Source organism: Talpa occidentalis, unplaced genomic scaffold, assembly GCF_014898055.3.
Source record: "Talpa occidentalis isolate TD23 unplaced genomic scaffold, MPIMG_talOcc4v2.1 talOcc4.4, whole genome shotgun sequence".
Taxonomy (NCBI): Eukaryota; Metazoa; Chordata; class Mammalia; order Eulipotyphla; family Talpidae; genus Talpa; species Talpa occidentalis.
The window spans coordinates 2,962,812-2,980,867 of record NW_023604295.1 but is presented as its reverse complement, the minus strand read 5'-3'; the positions used below and the strand labels follow the sequence as shown (position 1 = coordinate 2,980,867).

General features: G+C 45.7%; 1 protein-coding gene across 7 annotated transcripts in view; it reads left to right on the top strand.

Annotated features, from left to right (window-relative positions):
• The first annotated feature begins 1,426 nt into the window (after positions 1-1,426).
• The window catches only part of SH3BGR (SH3 domain binding glutamate rich protein), a 28,613-nt gene continuing 11,983 nt past the window's right edge, over positions 1,427-18,056 (top strand). The window contains exons 1-3 of one of the 7 annotated variants that reach the window (XM_037524929.2): positions 1,427-1,501; positions 7,934-8,119; positions 12,906-12,986. In XM_037524929.2, coding sequence (XP_037380826.1) covers positions 1,457-1,501; positions 7,934-8,119; positions 12,906-12,986 — 312 coding nt within the window. In that variant the 5' untranslated portion in view covers positions 1,427-1,456. The other 6 variants (XM_037524930.2, XM_054700266.1, XM_054700263.1 and 3 more) reach the window with 6 other exon arrangements.

Genomic DNA, 18,056 nt, shown 5'->3' with positions numbered 1-18,056 from the left:
TTATTAAATACCATTTGGAGGGGGCCTCCCCGGTGGCGCAGCGGTTGAGCGCTGGGTTGCGAAGCTGCCCGCAGCCTCTGCAGCGCCGGTTCGATCCCCGGCTGCTCCCCGGCCACCGGAGGAGGGTCCCACGTGGCGCGCAGACCTCCCCTGCCGCCCGCTGCTCCCCTGAGCAGTGGATTTCGTCAGTCTGCCTGTTCTGTTCCCTGCTCTGTCTCTGGTGAATCCTCTCACCTCCGCGCATCTGGCCTGTACCCTGGTTCTTGTATAAATAAATAAATAAAAAAAAATAAATCTTAAAAAAAAAATCTGTAATTGCTAGTCACTGAAATTTGGGGGCCATTAATGACCTTCGCTAAGGGCAGATTTGCTGGAGTAGTTACGTTTGCCCGTCGAGGGACTAAGTCAGCTCTTGGTAATTTTAATGGTTCCTGCTGATGAGAGTGAGTTTGAGCTGTGCCAGGGCCCAGGGTGTCCCTATCACAGCAGGCACCCCGGAGGGAAGGGGCGGGCCTCCACCACTGTGCCGGAGAGGGAGGATGGGGCTGGTGCTGGAAACCTCCCAGGAAGTCAGGCCACCCCCTTCGTGAGTAGCAGGGGACTAAAAAAAGGGGGCGGGGGCAGCTCAGTTACCTAAGAGGACCAAGTCTCCCGCTGCCTTTGCTCCCGGTGCTCTGGATTTGGAAACCCATCCAAAGAGTGAGGTGATCAGCACTTGGGCTTCTTCCTAGGCTTTGAAGTCCTCTAGCTCTGGACCCAGTTCCAGTGCTCTTTACAGACGGACGCGTGGAGCCCTTTGCAAACATCATCTATTCGTCTCCAGCGTCTCGAGGGCGAGAAGACGATTTGCTTGACCAGGCCATGGCGCTGACCCTGCAGCCCGGCCCTGGTCAGCTCCTGTTCTTTAGGACCAACAGGCGGGCGCCGAGACACCGGACACAGCTGCTCGCAAAGGAGCGGATCAGATGACGCTGGACGGGCTTTATTTTTAAAATCTGCCAGAACATTTTCAAGCAGGAGGCCGAGGCCGCGCTTCTGTTTATTCAGCCACCTCTGGCCTCTCCTCCACTATTTGCCAACGGCCACAAGGCCTCCCGGCTCCTGCAAGCCGCGTTTTCTGGGCTTTTCCAGGTCCCCAGAGCTCGTCCCTCCCCGCTTTCTTGGGGGGGCCCCCTCCCCTACCCTCCCCTCCCCTCCCCTCCCGGGCTGCTCCCCCGCCTCTGATTGGTGCGCGCGCGGCCTGGCCTTATAGGGCCTGCTGCAGGCGCGCCCAGGCGATAAGGGACGGGGCCAGCGGCCGCTTTTATCAGCCAATCAAATATTTCCCTGACAGATCCCACAAACTCCGGGCCAATGGAGGGGAAAGCGGGCGCGCCCCCCTGCCTCCCGCGGGGTCACGCTGGGGACCGGCGGACGCAGGGGTGTGCTGGGGGGAGCCCTCTCTCCGCGGGTCGACATGGTTATCAAAGTGTTCGTGGCCACATCTTCTGGGTCCATCGCGGTAGGTGTCCGAGGGGGTGGTCGGGGCTGGACTCGATGCTGTTTTCTGAGTCACTCAGCTGCACAGCGCAGGAGCCGGTGGCCAGCGTGGGTGCTGCCTTTCTTTTGGGGCCCCCTGTAGGTCTCCCCGCCTCTGCACGCGCCCTTGTTTGTTTGCCTGGTGTTGAAGAAATGCATAAAGCGCGTATGTTAACATGCCGCTTGTATGTTCACATGTCACCTGTGCTCTGGGTGTTGTGGAAGCAGAGGGGCGTGCGTTTCCGCCATTCATTCTGTAAGCCTGACACTAAAGGTGCAAATAAGTGACACTTTGCGTGATGTTTGCACCTGGGACAGGCAGGTGACGAACATGACTCCCCGTAGTAATTACTTGTGCATGCAACATAACCAGACCCAAACTTAGCCTGTGTAATAATACTATTATTTGAGGAAAATGATGTCACAGTGACTGACAAGAACAAGCATGTCTAAGGCCACCTTTTTAAATGCTCTAGGAATTCAAGCAGATGAGAAACAGGCGCTCAGCAAGCGCCTGTCCTGCGTAGCACTGCTTTGTCCGCTTTCCTTGAGCCCCCTGGCGTCACCTGCCCACCTCTCCCCTCCTAGCCTCGGTGCTGTGGGATACAGACCTGCCTGAAGAATAGGTCACGGTGACTCCCGTCCCCCTGGAGAGGATTCAGGCTTTGATTCTTGCTTTGAACTTGTGTCTGGGATTGGCGTTTGCACCAGCGATTCAGCAGAAGTTGGGCTGTGGACAGAGAACACTTTATTCGCCCTGAGAGCTGAAGACCCGCAGTGGGCAGTTTCCTTTTATATCCAGGTCCCGGCCCATCTCGGGTTGCAGCTGGGGTGTCTGTGCTTGCTCAGCCAGGACGTGGTACCTTCAGGCGGTGCTGGCTCGGGGAGCAGTCCCCAGGCCTGGCTGACTACGCTGTCCCAGCCTGGTCAACAGACAGGGAGAAAGAAAGGACCCTGACTGTCCCATCAGAGCCGAACTAACTCATCAGCAACTATTTAGTCATGTCTAGATCATCTTTGAACAGACAAAGGCGAGGAAAAATTCCAGGTGTAAAACTGCAGAAATCTTTTGTGACTGTTGAAGACCCCAACACCTTTACTTATGTACAACGAGCACATATTTTTGGATTATTTGGATGAATTGTAACTTGTTGAGGAAAGTGGCTTTACTTTTGAGGACAGTTATGCTGTCGATGCTCGCTGGAAACGCCTGGTATCTTCTGTAGCCCACCTTTGAGGGGCCCCATATAACTTCCTGAGACAGTGAAGAAACTCAAAGATTTCTTAGGGTTACTTGATAGGCTGCATTCTTGAAGGCTGGAAGCAGGATCTAGTTAGCTGTGAAGGATCTTGGCAACGCCAAGTTAATGGTTCTGCAAGCAAATGTTTTGGGGCCACTTGGGACTGTGTGACCTTGGAAAAGTCACTTCACTTTGCTAAGTCTTGGTGCCTTGTCTGTAAAATGAGGACCCGAATAGTCCCCATCTCATGTCATGAGGACTTAGGAAGGGGGTGTCCCTATGATGTCAGTGATTAACCAGGATTCAATAGGTATTAGTAGTAGCTAGTGTTACGATCACAAGCTGTTTTTAATATTATAACTAAGTTGATAACTAATGGTTAATATTAATTAATATAGCTGTAGTTATAATTATTACTTAATATGAATAGATCTGAGTTTACAAAGATTATATTTCAAAAGAATCGCCCCAAGTTACATAAATGGAAGTTTCTGTTTCATCCTAATAAGAACTGGCTAGCCCTGTGGTGTCACTGCTGGCGATTCTTCCTGGGAGGCGGATTTCACCCAGAAGCTTCTGCAGGAGAACCCTGGAGCAGCCGCCACCTTGGGCTGCCCCGGGTGGCGGTCAGTCTGCAAACCCATTACACTTACTTTCTTCAGCCCAGGTACTTAGAAGTGCTCGAGACCTAGCCAGGAGCGCTTATGATTTCTGTGGGATGCATGAAATAGATGAAAAGGAAAAAAGAAAAACAAAACCAACAAATTGTCATCTCTTTGGGAGGGTCACTGCCTTCCCAGCAGGGACAGAAGGGAACCTCCAGGCACTGTCCTTTTTTTTTTTTTTAAAGATTTATTTATTTATGCATACAAGAGCTGAGGTACAGGCCAGAGAAGCAGGGGGTGAGAGGACTCACCAGAGACAGAGTGGGGAGCAGAACAGGCAGACTGACTGAAATACCCTGCTGAGGGGAGCAGTGGGCGAGATAGGAGAGGTCTGCCTCGCCATGTGGGTTGCTCCCTGGCCGGCCGGGGATTGAACTCATATTGCAGAGGCTGTGGATTGCTTCATAGTGGCCTGCTTAACCCCTTGCAGCACCAGGGAGGCCTAGGCAGTGTCCTTTTATGACATGACAGTGACCTCTGCTGGAAGGCTCCCAACTGTACAAGACAATAAACTAGAGGTGCCAAGGGAGTGACCCAAAGGTCACTGTCACGCGTGATGGAAACTAGCTGTGGTGCCAGGAGACTTCTGGCCAGAGAACGGTACCACCCAAATAGCAGAGGGAGACAGCCCCGGCAAAGGCCCCGAAGGTCCCAAATGAGACTGACCACAGGGGCATGAGTCCTTCAGAGGGGCTGCCCAGAAAGATGGTGCAGTCTGGGAGCCACATTAGCCAAGGCACCCCAGAATGGGGGAAGGGGCTGGAAGCAGAGCTGGGGTGTGTGCTGCCCCTGGGGTGCCCCTGTGCCATTCCTCCCCTGGAGCCATAAAAGAAAGGGTAGCGCCCTGGGAGAGGCTGAGGTCTGTCCCTGCAGCTCAGCTCAGGAGGCCCCATGGGGAAGGGTCACCTGGGTGCCCTTAGCAGGGACCCACCAGGGGAGGGCTGCAGGGGGAGGGCCACCACGAGGGGAGGGTAGGCATCAGGGTAGGCCAGGGACCAGGGCCAGCTGGGTGAGCTCACCTGTGCCCCACTGTGGGGTGGGGGAGCGGCTGGCCCAAGACCTTCTCCAGCCCCAGGCAGAGCTCACAGGCTGCAAAGGGCAGCAGCAGCTGTGCATTGGCCTGGTTTGTTATAATGTATTTATTCATTTTAAAATTTAATTTAAAAAATCAAAGTGACTTTAGCATACAGTGCTGTATAGGTTTCAGGTGTATAGCCTTTCGCCCCAGCAGCTGTATCATCCGTGCTCACCCCAAAGGTCCATCACCACCCAGCACCCAGCACCCCCCAACTCCCTGCTTCCCCTTGGGGACCTCCACCTGACTTCAGGCTCTAAGTTGGCCCAGTTTAAATCACTGGTTGTTCGGGGAGCAGGTGGGGGCAGATTTACATCTCTTTTCACAGGGTTGGGGGGCTGAGCAGTAGCACTGACAGTACCAGGCATCCACCCCCCCAAAGCTCCCCCTGGGGGCAGCTGATGTCCCACAAAGAGCCACAACAGGTTCCCCCTTCGTCTTTCCAACTCGCTGACTTCCTTACAAGAAGAAAGCAAGGCAGGATCTGTGCTCGGGAGCTATGGAGGCCAGTGGTGCCCTGTCCCCCTCCGGGCCAGGGCCAGGGCCAGGGGAGAGAGATGGAAATAGCGGAGCCAAGCGGTGTGGACCTGGGCCAGCCTGATCCGGGCTCCTGGGAGGGCATTTGAGAAGGGTTTTGGAAGGAGGGTTTGGACGGAATAAAGATGTTGCCGTCTGAACACTCAATTAAAGGTAAACCCTCCTAAAATAAAGATCCCTCCTCTTGGTAACAGCAAAATTGTCTCTGAAAACATCTAAAGCAACGTGTGATGTAGAAATGGCCCTGACCAGCATGGGCGGCTGGAAAGTGCGTGCAGAGAATGTGGTTAACTAAAACGATAATTTGGTCCAACAGCCTGTCATCGGGTCGCATGGGGTTTTGTAATATTCAGAAATTCATCTGTCAAGCCCTGGGATTTGGAGTAGGATTTCAAGAGGAGGAGCGGAGGGCGGGAGCAGGGCCAGCAGCAAGGGCGGCTCCTCTGTTGGCTCCACAGACACGACCCCGAGGAAGGTGCCAGAATTTTAAGGCTCTTTCCAGCACCCACAATTTTGTTTTTTGTCCATGCTCGCCCCAGAGCCCATTAAGTGCCGCATCGCAGCCGGTAGCCGTCTTTAATTGATTGATTTAATGCTTCTGGGTGCAATGTCTTTGTTAGGTGATGGTACAAATGTTAATTAAAAAGTGTGTGATTACTCTGTATAGGTGCACATATAATTTATATATAGAAAATATTTACTTTATGTGAACTTTTAAATGTTTAAAATTTATCTGATATTTATATATTTGTTAATATATTAATTTATATTTATATTTATATTGCTACTGATAGCAAATTCTACATAAATTCTTTTTAAGCATAATTATATACAGACATGTTCATGGTACAGATGTTAATTAAAAATTAAGTGCGTGATTACCACTTATATGTATGTGTGGATACATAATTTACATACAGATGATATTTACTTTATATTTTTTAAAACTGAAAATATTTTAGTATTTATATTATAATGAATATACTATAGACAACTCATCACTGAAGACAGTTTCTATATAAGTTCTATATAAATATAATTACAGATTATATAAAAATAAATATAAGATTTATATAGAATTTGTCTTTGGTGGTGACCTCATTCCAGAGTTTAAGCACCCATATGTGCCTTGTTTTTCCTTTTATTAAGCAAGTATGAGTCATTAATCAAATCATTCATTTTAACAAAAATTAATAAAATAGATCTTGGGGTGAAGTGTATAGATCTCTAAAGGGTTTGAATCCAGAATTAGGTTTGAGCTGGCATGTGTGTTTTACAGCATTTTTGGGAACTCTCAAAGTCTATTCCTTGGTGGATAAATTACATGAAAATAGCGAGAGGGCTCACACCATGCAACATATTTGTAATGACTCCTTTTCATTATGAGGCAATATTCAGCTGACTTTAAGAAATTGAGATATTACATATTTTCATATCAATGAAAATGTTCATTTAAATTTCTTTTTTTTTCCTAAAGATTTATTTATTTATTTACACAAGCGCTGGGTACAGTCAGAAACGCGGGAGGCTGAGAGAATTCACCAGAGCCAGAGCAGGGAGCAGAGCAGGCAGAAGGACCGAAGTACACTGCTGAGGGGAGCAGCGGACGTGGCAGGAGAGGACTGTGTGCCATGTGGGACCCTCCCAGGCAGCCGGGGATCGAACCTGCGCTGCAGAGGCTGCGGGCAGCTTTGCAACCCAGCGCTCAACCGCTGCGCCACTGGGGAGGCCCTGTTCATTTAAATTGCTAATCTTTAAAGAAATGACCCTCTTTGCCTCTTTGACATTGTTAAGATGTCCTATATCTAGATTGTACAAACGAGGTCCCCACATTTTTCTCACCCAAATGAGTGGTTTGTGAGTCCATCCCCATGCAGAGGGCAGCACAGGAGTTTTGGGCAGAGCAGGGGGACAGAGGACTGGTGATCAGTGATTCGATGGACCCTCTGGACGTCTGTCCCCCAGTTCTTAAAATGGGCTCCACAGAGTCTGCTGTTCCTGTGTACCGTGTTTAGCAAGGAAGGCACCACTTATTTCCAGGAGCAAATCTTTCGATGAAGAGAGAAAATTGTTGGAGCAGATACAAAGATGTAAATCTGTTCTACCTCAATAAACATAATTTGGGAAAAAATGCAACCATTTAAAAAAAAAAATCGTGCTTGTTTGTTGGGAAGGATTTGTAAGCTCAGAAGGTGGCCAAGCGGATCCGAAATGGCAGTTGGTAGAGACAGTCTCTGCTTGTGAAGCCGGGGTGGAGAAGTGGCCGCGGGGTGTTTGCTACTGAAGAAGGACTCAGGTGTGGGCAGAGGAGGGGGATGGGGGACAGGTGCTGCATTGCTGGTAGGAGAATATCCACCAGTCTTTTCTATCCTTTTCTCTGCCCTTCCCCTTCCTACACCTCCCTGTGGGCTGTCACTTTCCTGTGTTCTTCCTAACACTACTTTCTTCAGTGTGACTGATAACTTTGAAGTGCGTTTTACAATGGTCAGACTTGGAATTTCATAGTAGATAGTCTTTCTCTCTTTTCTTCTTTCTCTTCTCTCAGTCATATCTCTTCTGAACTAATTTTAGATACAGATTGGCCATTGAAACTTAGCTGGGAATTAAAAGTATTTTGAAGACCTCCAATAAAAGCTACAATGAAAGCATTTCTATTCTTATTATGCTGGTTATGCCATGATTTAAACATTGTGGAAATTAAAATTTTAGAATTTAAATCATTCTTTTATCCTTTGTAATGAAGAGAGTATAATGGACCCATGTGATTTTATTGTGCTCCTTATTAAAATATTCCAGAAATTATTCATGTTATATGATAGAGCTGGAGACAAGATATCACATTTACATAATATTTTTCAAAAATAGTCTCATAATTATCTTTCTCTATTCTTGAACAGATTAGGAAGAAACAGCAGGAAGTAGTGGGCTTTCTGGAAGCTAATAAAATCGACTTTAAGGAGTTAGACATAGCTGGAGATGAAGACAACAGGAGGTGGATGAGAGAGAACGTTCCTGGAGAGAAGAAACCTCAAAATGGAATTCCGCTGCCTCCCCAGATCTTCAATGAAGAACAATACTGTGGGGTGAGTACCTGTCTTCTTGGAAGTTTCTTCTGTAAGTGTGTTTATCAGAAATTACTTAAAGCGGACTAATTTGGGGGCAGCTTTGAACATGGCTCGCAATTTTCAGGTCATGACCAGTTTACACCCCCCAATACCTGGATGGCAGATCTGTGGTGAATAATCAATAGTTAAGATTTAGATAATGATGGCAATAATAAAGTAAAGGTTGAACATTTCCATGATCCAGAGTTTCAGAAGGGGATTATTTTAAGTTCCTTATTTTATGTAGAAGAAATTGAGGTCATTTGTTAGAACTGATTGTGTTTTGCTTGGGAAGGAATGCTAATCAACCTCTCAGATTCAGAGGTGCACACGGTGTGTTAGTCATGAAGAAAGATTTTCAGGTGTGTTGTCTTTCCATTCACGCAAGGTAAAATTATCTAAGTAGTTTGAAATGGTTGCATTTTAGCTACAATGTCATTTTATTTTATACATTAAATAGTTCAGTTGACCATAAAATCACATTTTTTTCAGAGTTTATAGGTTCTACTTAGTAAATCAAATTGTTGAAAAGAAACATTTAAAACCCGAAAGGGCTTTAGAATGTGAGAACTGGGTGTTGTCTTAGGGGTTCTCTAAGTGTGTACTGGACCTTTTTCTCCTGCTGTATCCCAGGTAGACAGCGGGCATTGTGTCCACGAGCTCCATGTAATGGACTTCTGCTGCATGATGAGTGTTTGACTTGCTTCTTTCACCAACATATTTTAAAGATATATTTTTATGTATTTATGCATATAAGAACTGGGGTGCAGTCCAGAGGTGTGGGGGTGAGAAGATTCCCCAGAGACAGAGTGGGAAGCAGAACAGGCAGATCTACTGAAACATACTGCTGAGGGGAGCAGCGGGTGAGTCAGGAGAGGTCTGCTGCACCATGTGAGTCAGCTCCCTGGCCGGGGATGGAACTTATGTCCTAGTGGCTGGCGATAGCTTGATAGTGCTGAGACTTAACCCCTGTGCCCCCAGGGAGACCCACACCCATGTTGGATGGACCGAGAGGGAATTACATTCAGTGAAATAAGTTTGGTCTTTCCGTCACTTGGTGGTGTGCAGAGAAGCCAAGCAAGGAGATGAACTAAATTAAACAAAAAGAAACACTTAGAGTAGGAGACCAGTCAGTGGTTGCTGGAAGGGAAGCAGGGGCGAGGGGCCATTTGTAAGTGAAGCATAGAACTGGAATCTGGTTAACTTAACATAGTCCACGCACACATTGATTTTTAGCGACACCCACCTGAGACGCACCTAGTGCCATCACACCATGCTCTGCAGTGAGAGAGCTGTGTTCGTGTTGGTGGGCGTTGATGGGTTTATTCATTTTTGCAGCTCCAGAACAGACATTGGACTCTTCAGTCTATTGGGGACTATAACAAAATACTTCACCTGAGTGCTCATAAAGAGCAGAGAAGTACTTCCCACGGTCTGGAAGCCCGGGTCACGGTGTCGTGGTCCTCAAGTTCTGGGCGGGAGCCTCTTCCCAGCTTGTGGATGGCATCTTCTTGCTGTGGCAGAAGTGGTGGAAGGATTAGGGAGGAGGGCTGGTCTCTCTTATAAAAGCACCAACCCTACTTGTGGGCCTCCAGTCTTGTGACCTGGGCACCTCCACCTCTTATTTCGGTCATCTTTGGGGGAGGGGGATGGTTAGGGTTTCAACATATGAATTTTTGGGGAAACCAAGCGTCCAGACCACAGCACTGCTCCCAACAATGCTGCTAAGTGAATGCTCTTGACAGGCTGTTGCTGACTGGCGAGTTCTCCTAGGCGCCAACGCAGCAGTGGGGAGGCTGGTCCACCAGCATGTGCCATTGTGACAGGTAATACAACGTGTTCTCACACATGGCTCTGCCCACTCGCAGCCCATGGGTAGTGGCGAGAGTTTTCAACATCTCACATCCTCACCAGCCTTTGCCTGGACTCACGTATATTTCTGCAAACCCTCTCTTGCCTCTCCCTAACGCCTTAAACATCTGTTTTTTTTTTTTTAAATAGTATTTTAGTTTCTTTTTCTTTTCTTTTTTTTTTTTAAAGATTTATTTATTTATTTATGCATGCACTGGGTACAGTCAGAAGCGCGGGAGGGTGAGAGAATCCACCAGAGCCAGAGCGGGGAGCAGAGCAGACAGAAGGACCGAAGGACACTGCTGAGGGGAGCAGCGGGCGGCAGGAGAGGTCTGCGCGCCACGTGGGACCCTCCTCTGGTGGCCGGGGAGCAGCCGGGGATCGAACCCGCGCTGCAGAGGCTGCGGGCAGCTTCGCAACCCAGCGCTCAACCGCTGCGCCACCGGGGAGGCCCAGTATTTTAGTTTCTTGATCTTCATCCCATCCCACAAATTAGACACTTACTGTTTTTACAATTAATGTTTTTTTAAATTTAGATTTATCCACCTATCTGTTAATGCTATTGTTCATCATTCCTTCTGGCATCTTAGAATAATTTTTCTCCTATGTAAATACATCCTATAATAGATTCAAATGAGAGTCCACTGGTGATAAATTCTCTCAATTTTTATCTGTTGCAAAAAGATCTTTTTCCAGGTAAATGTCTTTACTTTGCAGGTTGGTGGTTATTTTTTTCTAAACATGTTGAACTTATTTTATTTTCAACTGACCCCTGTGCTGCTGTTGAGCGGTCAGCGTGGATCTCGCCAGCCGTCTGCTGCGGGGAGGCCGTTTTCCTTCCCTGCCTCCCACCCGCCATCCCTCCTGCCCTGTTTCCTCTCCCTTCAGCCTTTTTCCCTGACTGTTTTTAATAATCCTTCTCTAGGACATGGCTACGTTGAGTCCTTCTTATTTGTTCAGTTGAGGATTGTGTGGATGTCCCGAGTCTAAGGATTGGTATCTTCCAACAAATTTAGAAAATCATAGGCCATAACATGGTTGACTATGGTGTCCACTTCTTTGTTGGTTTTCATTTCGCTGCTGGTTTCACTGGTAGGTGTTTGTGAGAATTTTCCACTCTGTTTCCCTATAATATTTCTCTTACTTTTTTTCATCTCTTTATCCTTCTCTAAATAATATCTTTGGTTGAATCTTCCAGTCAGCTAATTTTCTCTTCAGATGTGTCTGATGAACTCATCCACATATTTTGGATTTTCTGTCTTAGTTATGGCATTTCCATTCTTGGTACTTTTTAGGTCTTTCCTAAATTTGCTTGATTTTTTTGGTCTAATTTGTTCATGTCTTTTTTGGTTTCAAGCTTCTCTCTCATTTCTTTAGATATATTAAATGTAGATAACGTACATTTTCTGGTAGTAATTCCAATGTCTGATCCTGATTTCTGATTCTGCCTGAATTTGTGGATTTCTTTGACGCTTGGAAATAATTTTTTCTAGTTTCCTGGGAGTGCCAGCAAAGATAGAACCCTTTTCTTTTTATTTATTTATTTATATTCCTTTTTTTATTATTATTTTATTTTTATAATCCCCATACAATTGCGACTCCCTTATTATGACCCCAATCCCTCCCCTCCCTGCCCCCCACCCCCCATAGAGTGTCTCTGGTTCATAGTTGTTTGTTGATTTTGATTTTTACTTTCTTATGGTTATTCTTTTTCCTGGTCCCTTATAAGTTTTCTAGATTCCTGCTATGAGTGAGACCATCCGGTATTTTTCTTTTTCTTTCTGGCTTATTTCGCTGAGCATGATCCCTTCCAGCGCCATCCATGTTGCTGCAAATTGCATGTGTTTATCTTTTTTGAATGCTGAGTAATATTCCATGGTATATATGTACCACATCTTCTTGATCCAGTCATCTATTTTTGGGCATTTGGGTTGTTTCCAAAGCTTAGCTATTGTAAACAGTGCTGCTATAAACATAGGGGTGCAGGTGCCCTTTTGAATTTATGTTTCTGTGTCCTTTGGGTAAATACCTAGGAGTGGAATTGCTGGATCATATGGAAGCTCTATGTTTAGTAGGTCCAGAAATCTCCACACAGCTCTCCATAGTGGTTGGACCAGTTTGCACTCCCACTAACAGTGCAGTTCCTTTTTCTCCACAACCTCGCCAGCATTTGTTGTTGCTAGTTTTTTTAATATGTACCATTCTCACTGGTGTAAGATGGTATCTCATGGTAGTTTTGATTTGCATTTCCCTGATGACAAGTGATGTTGAACATTTTTTCATATGCCTGTTGGCCGTTTGCATTTCCTCTTCAGAGAAGTTTCTTTTTAGCTCTTCTGCCCATTTTTGGACTGGATTATTTTCTTTGTTTTGTTGAGTCTCATCAGCTCTTTGTAGATTTTTGTGATCAGTCCTTTATCATTAGTGTTGTGTGCAAAAATGAAGATAGAACCCTTTTCAATTAAGAATCCCAGTTAAGATTTTCTGGACCACACATGTCATGGGAATTTGGAATGTGAACTCTCATGAGTTGTGACTGGTGACCATGAATTCTCAGGGAAAAGGTTTTCCCCACCACTGAGCACCAAAGTTGAATTGGGCAAGTCTGTTCTTCATGGCTCGGCTGTTTCCATTTGCTGTTACACTGAGGGCAGAGCCCCCTCGGGGTGCTGGAGTGCGTGTGAGTGTGTGTGCACATCCTCCCTGTGTTGTAATGGAATTGTAAGGTAAATGTAATGTTTGCTATTCAATATCTTAACTGTGGGGTTAGTCACCTTTGACAAGGCAAGTTGGGGTATGTATGCTCTTGTGTTCCATGCTAACTTATTGCCTGATGGATAAAAAGATCAGCTTAGGTAAATATATGGCTCGCAAGTGCGCATGGGGCTTAAACATTCTTTTCCTTTGCTTCAAGGATTTTGATTCTTTCTTCTCTGCGAAAGAAGAGAATATTATTTATTCGTTCCTTGGTTTGGCTCCCCCTCCAGGCTCAAAGGTAAGCTTGACCTCCATGGGGCCGGTAACAGCTCGTAGTAAATGAGGTGGAGATGAGCATCACAACTGTTAAAACATGGTGATCTTTAAGTTAACATGATTTTAATATTTATTATTCTGATGAAGCCTTGTGTATTGAGATAATACAAGGTTTTTACTAAGACACAAATGTTCCAAATTTATGCTTTTCTTTCTTTCTTCCCTTCCCAGATTTATTTATTTATTTACTTACTTACTTATTTATGCATAGAAGAACTGGGGTGTAGGCCAGAGGTGTGGGGTGGGTGGGTGAGAGGATTCATCAGAGGCAGAATGGGGAGCGGGTGAGACAGGAGAGGTCTGCTGCGCCCTATGTGGGTCAGTTCCTTGGTCAGGGATCGAACTCAGGCCACAGCGGTGATAGCACTGAAACTTAACCCCTATGCCATCAAAGTTATGTTTTTCATATTTTTTGCTATGATAACACCTTGGTACAGTAAGTTTTATAATACCTGAGTTACATATCATTGCGCTCAGTAATCTTAAATACATCAACTAAATATGTAAAAATATAAGTTCCCAGGTTGTGCTTACCAAATTATTTTGTCATTAAATTGACTTTCTTTGTGGCTTATATTGGTTAATTTTATAGTGAAATATGTCCCTATATCAACTGTGTTTAATATATATATATATATATATATATATATATAAAGTCTGCTAAAGAGGGAGAAAGTAAGATGTAGATTCAAGAACAAAATAAATTTCTTCAGTGTTTTCCCTCTGGTGCCATTTCCTCTCTGGGCGTGTGTGTAATTATGTCAATTAAGTAGAGAATTCTGCTACTGAAGCTAATTATGACTGTGCCTTTGAGTGTCCGTGGAGTCTGTGCCGTGTCTACCGCTTCCCGACCTCTTCCGAGAATCTCATCATCACTTCACAGATCCAAGTGCACAGTTTTTTGATCCATTTATTTTTTAATTCTTTTTTGCTTTTTGGATTGTACTCAGCTTCATGTCCAAAGAGATTTGTAGTGACTGAGTCTAAATCGATTCTCACTGTAGGAGAAACTACTGGGTGTCTTCCCTTACAAGGATGGGTGTCTCTTGGAGATGCCTGTCATGGCCACGTCGGTGTTCTTCAGGTAATGCCACCTGAGGTCTCATATGCCAGGTGAGCACATGAGGTGTGGCACGGATGCCTTCTCCAAGTGAGAACATATACGCTTCACAGTTGGTTAATGGCTCTGCAGGAGGAAAAACCTTCCCCTTTTAATGAAATCCATTTCTGGCTTTGGTAAACTTAAATGGATCATATTTCATACACTTTCTTAACTTAAAAAAGGGCTATTTGTTGTTAACTGGGTTGTGTGAGCTGAGCTGTTAGGTTTCAGAGTGGGTGTCTTGGTGGCAAACTCATCACTTGTATCCTGAAGATGGGAGAGAAAGGTGGAAGGGATAGTGTTTCGTACAAAGGGCAGAGCAGGTGCAAAGGCCCTAAGGCAGGAAAGAGACTGCGCGTTCTAAGAATTGCGGGAAGGGTCGTGTTGTTGGCAGTGGGGTGGAGACACCCCGGGAATTTGGAGCGACAGGTGGGAGGCTCGTAGGCCAATTCTACTTGGACCTACTGTTCCGAATCACCAGGGGAGAGGCCCAGGTATCTTCTTCTTTTTATTTTATTTTATTTTATTTTATTTTATTTTATTTTATTTTATTTTATTTATTTATTTATACAAGCACGGGTACAGTTAGAAGCGTGGGAGGGTGAGAGAATTCACCAGAGGCAGTGCAGAGAGCAGAGCAGGCAGACTGACGGAATACACTGCTGAGGGGAGCAGCGGGCTGCAGGAGAGGTCTGTTCGCCATGTGGGACCCTCACCTGGCGGCTGGGGATTGAACCGGCGTTGCAGAGGCTGTGGGCAGCTTCGCAACCCAGCGCTCAACCACTGCCCCACCAGGGAGGCCCAGTGTCTTCATTTTTAAAAGGTTCTTTGGTTGATTTGGATGAGTGCAGGTGTTTAGCAACCACTAAAACTATGGGCGAAGCTCACGAATGCTTCTCCAAAGCAGACCTGATATGTCATTGGCTTGAGCTAAAGAACCCAAGAGGAGCTGCAAGTTCTCTTTGTCACCCTCCCGGTCTTGTTTCCTGCCATCCTTGGGCGCCACCAACATGATAGAAATTTCAGAAACCATATAGAAAATCATAAATAAAAATGATTATCTCCATAAGCTGTACATCCCATTGTTTTATATTTTTTAACGCCTAATTTTTTGAATGTTCTACAAATTGGTTTTTTAACAAAACATTGTTTTGCCATCTGTCCACACTAATATGTATGTGAATCTGTTGCGCCTCTGCAGTGTCACTTCTCTCCCGTTAAAAACAATCTTATCTCTATTTTTAGATTTTGTCTTGATCTGTGCTTTGGTGCTGCCAAATTGCATGAAATTCTCTTTAAGTGGAAGAAAGAGATGATCGTGGAATCACTGCAGCCAGCCAAGGGGCACCTAAGGGGCTGTCTGGTCCAGATTCTTCTCTCCCGGAGGAGGACTGTGGAGTCTGAGGAGTTTATGTGATTTTCACAAAGACACCCCCCTAATTAGAAGGGTAGCTCGTGCGGGAGCTTCTGGGTGCCGGCACTGCGGGCTGATAGGTGTTTATGTGCGTGCCGGGGAAGGCCTTCAAGTAGCCTTTGGGATGACAGACACAGGATGATTTACTGCTTGTCACAATGTCATTTTGTTGTAAACAACATTGTGGAAAAGTGTCAGCAAGGAAATGAATCCCGCTCAAGCTAAAAATAAACCATCTTAGCATTATGCAGAGAACCTATGCTTATGTCACGGCGTAGGGCATCATGAACAGTGTCATTGCTCTTAGAACATTTTTCTTGTCTTAAGCAGGCTGTCCCCCACCAAATTCCAGGCCGGTTTCCCCAAGCACTGTCTTGGCGGAGTCAGCCCTGATACTTTTTTTCCTTAATGTGCTGTAAAATCATATTATTATTTTTTATTTTACTGGTGTAACATTGGCTTACATCTTCTTTCTTTCTTTTTTTAAAATTCATTCATTCATTCATTCATTCATTCAAGCACTGGGTATAGTCAGAAGCGCGGGAGGGTGAGAGGATTCACCAGAGCCAGAGCCGGGAGCAGAGCAGGCAGAAGGACCGAAGGACACTGCTGAGGGGAGCAGCAGGCGGCAGGAGAGGTCTGCGCGCCATGTGGGACCCTCCCCCGGTGGCCGGGGAGCAGCCGGGGATTGAACCGGCGCTGCAGAGGCTGCGGGCAGCTTCGCAACCCAGCGCTCAACTGCTGCACCACCGGGGAGGCCCTACATCTTTTTTTCTTAAAGATTTATTTATTGGGCCTCCCTAGTGGCTCAAGGGGTTAAGATGCAACCTATGACGCTGTTTGCAGCCTCTGCAGCATGAATTCATGAGTTCGATCCCCTGGCTGGCCAGGGAACAACCCACATGGCTCAGCAGACCTCTCCTGTCTTGCCCGCTGCTCCCCTCAGCAGTGTACTTCGATCAATCTGCCTGTTCTGTTCCCCACTCTGTCTCTGTGAGTCCTCTCACCCCCCCACACCTCTGGCCTGTAGCCCAGCTCTTTATTTATGCATACAAGAGCTGGGGTGTAAGCCAGAGGTGCCAGGGGTGAGAGGATTCACCAGAGACAGGGATGCAGAACAGGCAGACTGAATGAAATACACTTCTTGAGGGGAAAAGTGGGGAGACAGGAGAGTTCTGCTGTGCCATGTGGGTCAGTTCCCTGGCCGGGAATAGAACTCGTGCTGAGACTTAACCTCTGCACCACCAGGGAGGCCCCACAACTTAGTTTGGAATTTAGAGGTCTACGATCTCCCTTTCAGATGTTACCACACCCACCACCAAAACCACTTATATTCCTTCACCAGCGTCTTCTGTGCTCCCTCCTTGGTTGGCTCCCCCCCACCCCCCACTCCGTCTCTGGTAGCCTCAGCTCCATAGTCAGATTTCAAAGGTTAGTTTATTAGCTTGGCTTTATCTGAAATTTTGCTTGGTTTCTCCACATTCCACACCTAAGTGACACTATTTGGTATTTGTCTTTCTGACTTATTTTGCCTCGCATAAGTCCCTCCTGCTCCATCCATGTTGTTGTAAATGGCAAGAGTTTGTCTTTTTAACAGCTGAGTAGTATTCCATTGTGTATCCAGACTGCAGCTTCCAGACCCGATCCTCTGTTGTTGGGCACTTAGGTTGTTTCCATAGCTTGGCTGAGGTAAACAGCACTGCACTAAAATAGATGCACAGGATGTTTCTAGGTGCACTATTTTATTATTTGTTTCCTTGCCTTTTGCTTCTCTGTTCTATACTTTTTTACTTTCTTTGGGTTAATTAGATGCATTTAAAGGAATTTATTGACTTTTTAGCTCTCTGCATTATTTTTGCCATGGTTGCTCTAGTGATATATATTCTAAATATTTTGCAGTATAGTTACGATTATGATACTTTATACTGTGTCATTCATGTCACAGATGACATAAACATAATTGTCACCTGTGTCCACCATGTCCCCAACCTTTATGCTACATCCTCATATATATTACATTTGTATGTGCCATCATATCCACTATATAACTATTTGCAATGAGTAGTCCTATGTGTTTTTTTTTTTTAGTCCTATGTGTTTTAAAGAAAGAAAAGAAAAAGAATCTTTCATATTTACCCAGACATTTTTTTTTTATTTCTGGTGTTTTCACTCATTTATAAGAATCAAATTTCCACCAAGTGTCATTTCCTTTTGGCCCAAAGAACTTCACTGAGGCATTGCCTGCAGAGCCCTTCTGCTGGAAATGAGTGGGAGAGCATTTATTTCCAGGAGGCTTGAAGTGTCTTTGTAATAAAAATAACCTAATTCTGTCCCCCAGTGTTAGTGAGATATATGTAGAGTTATACGTTTAACATTATATTGCCTTGGAATGTTTAGCCTGACGACTTGAGAGGCACGTGTCATGTGAAGTGATGACCACAGGAAGTTTACTTAACAGCTACTACCCACATGGTTAGGGTGATTTCCCATGGCATGAGAAAAATATCCCAATTATT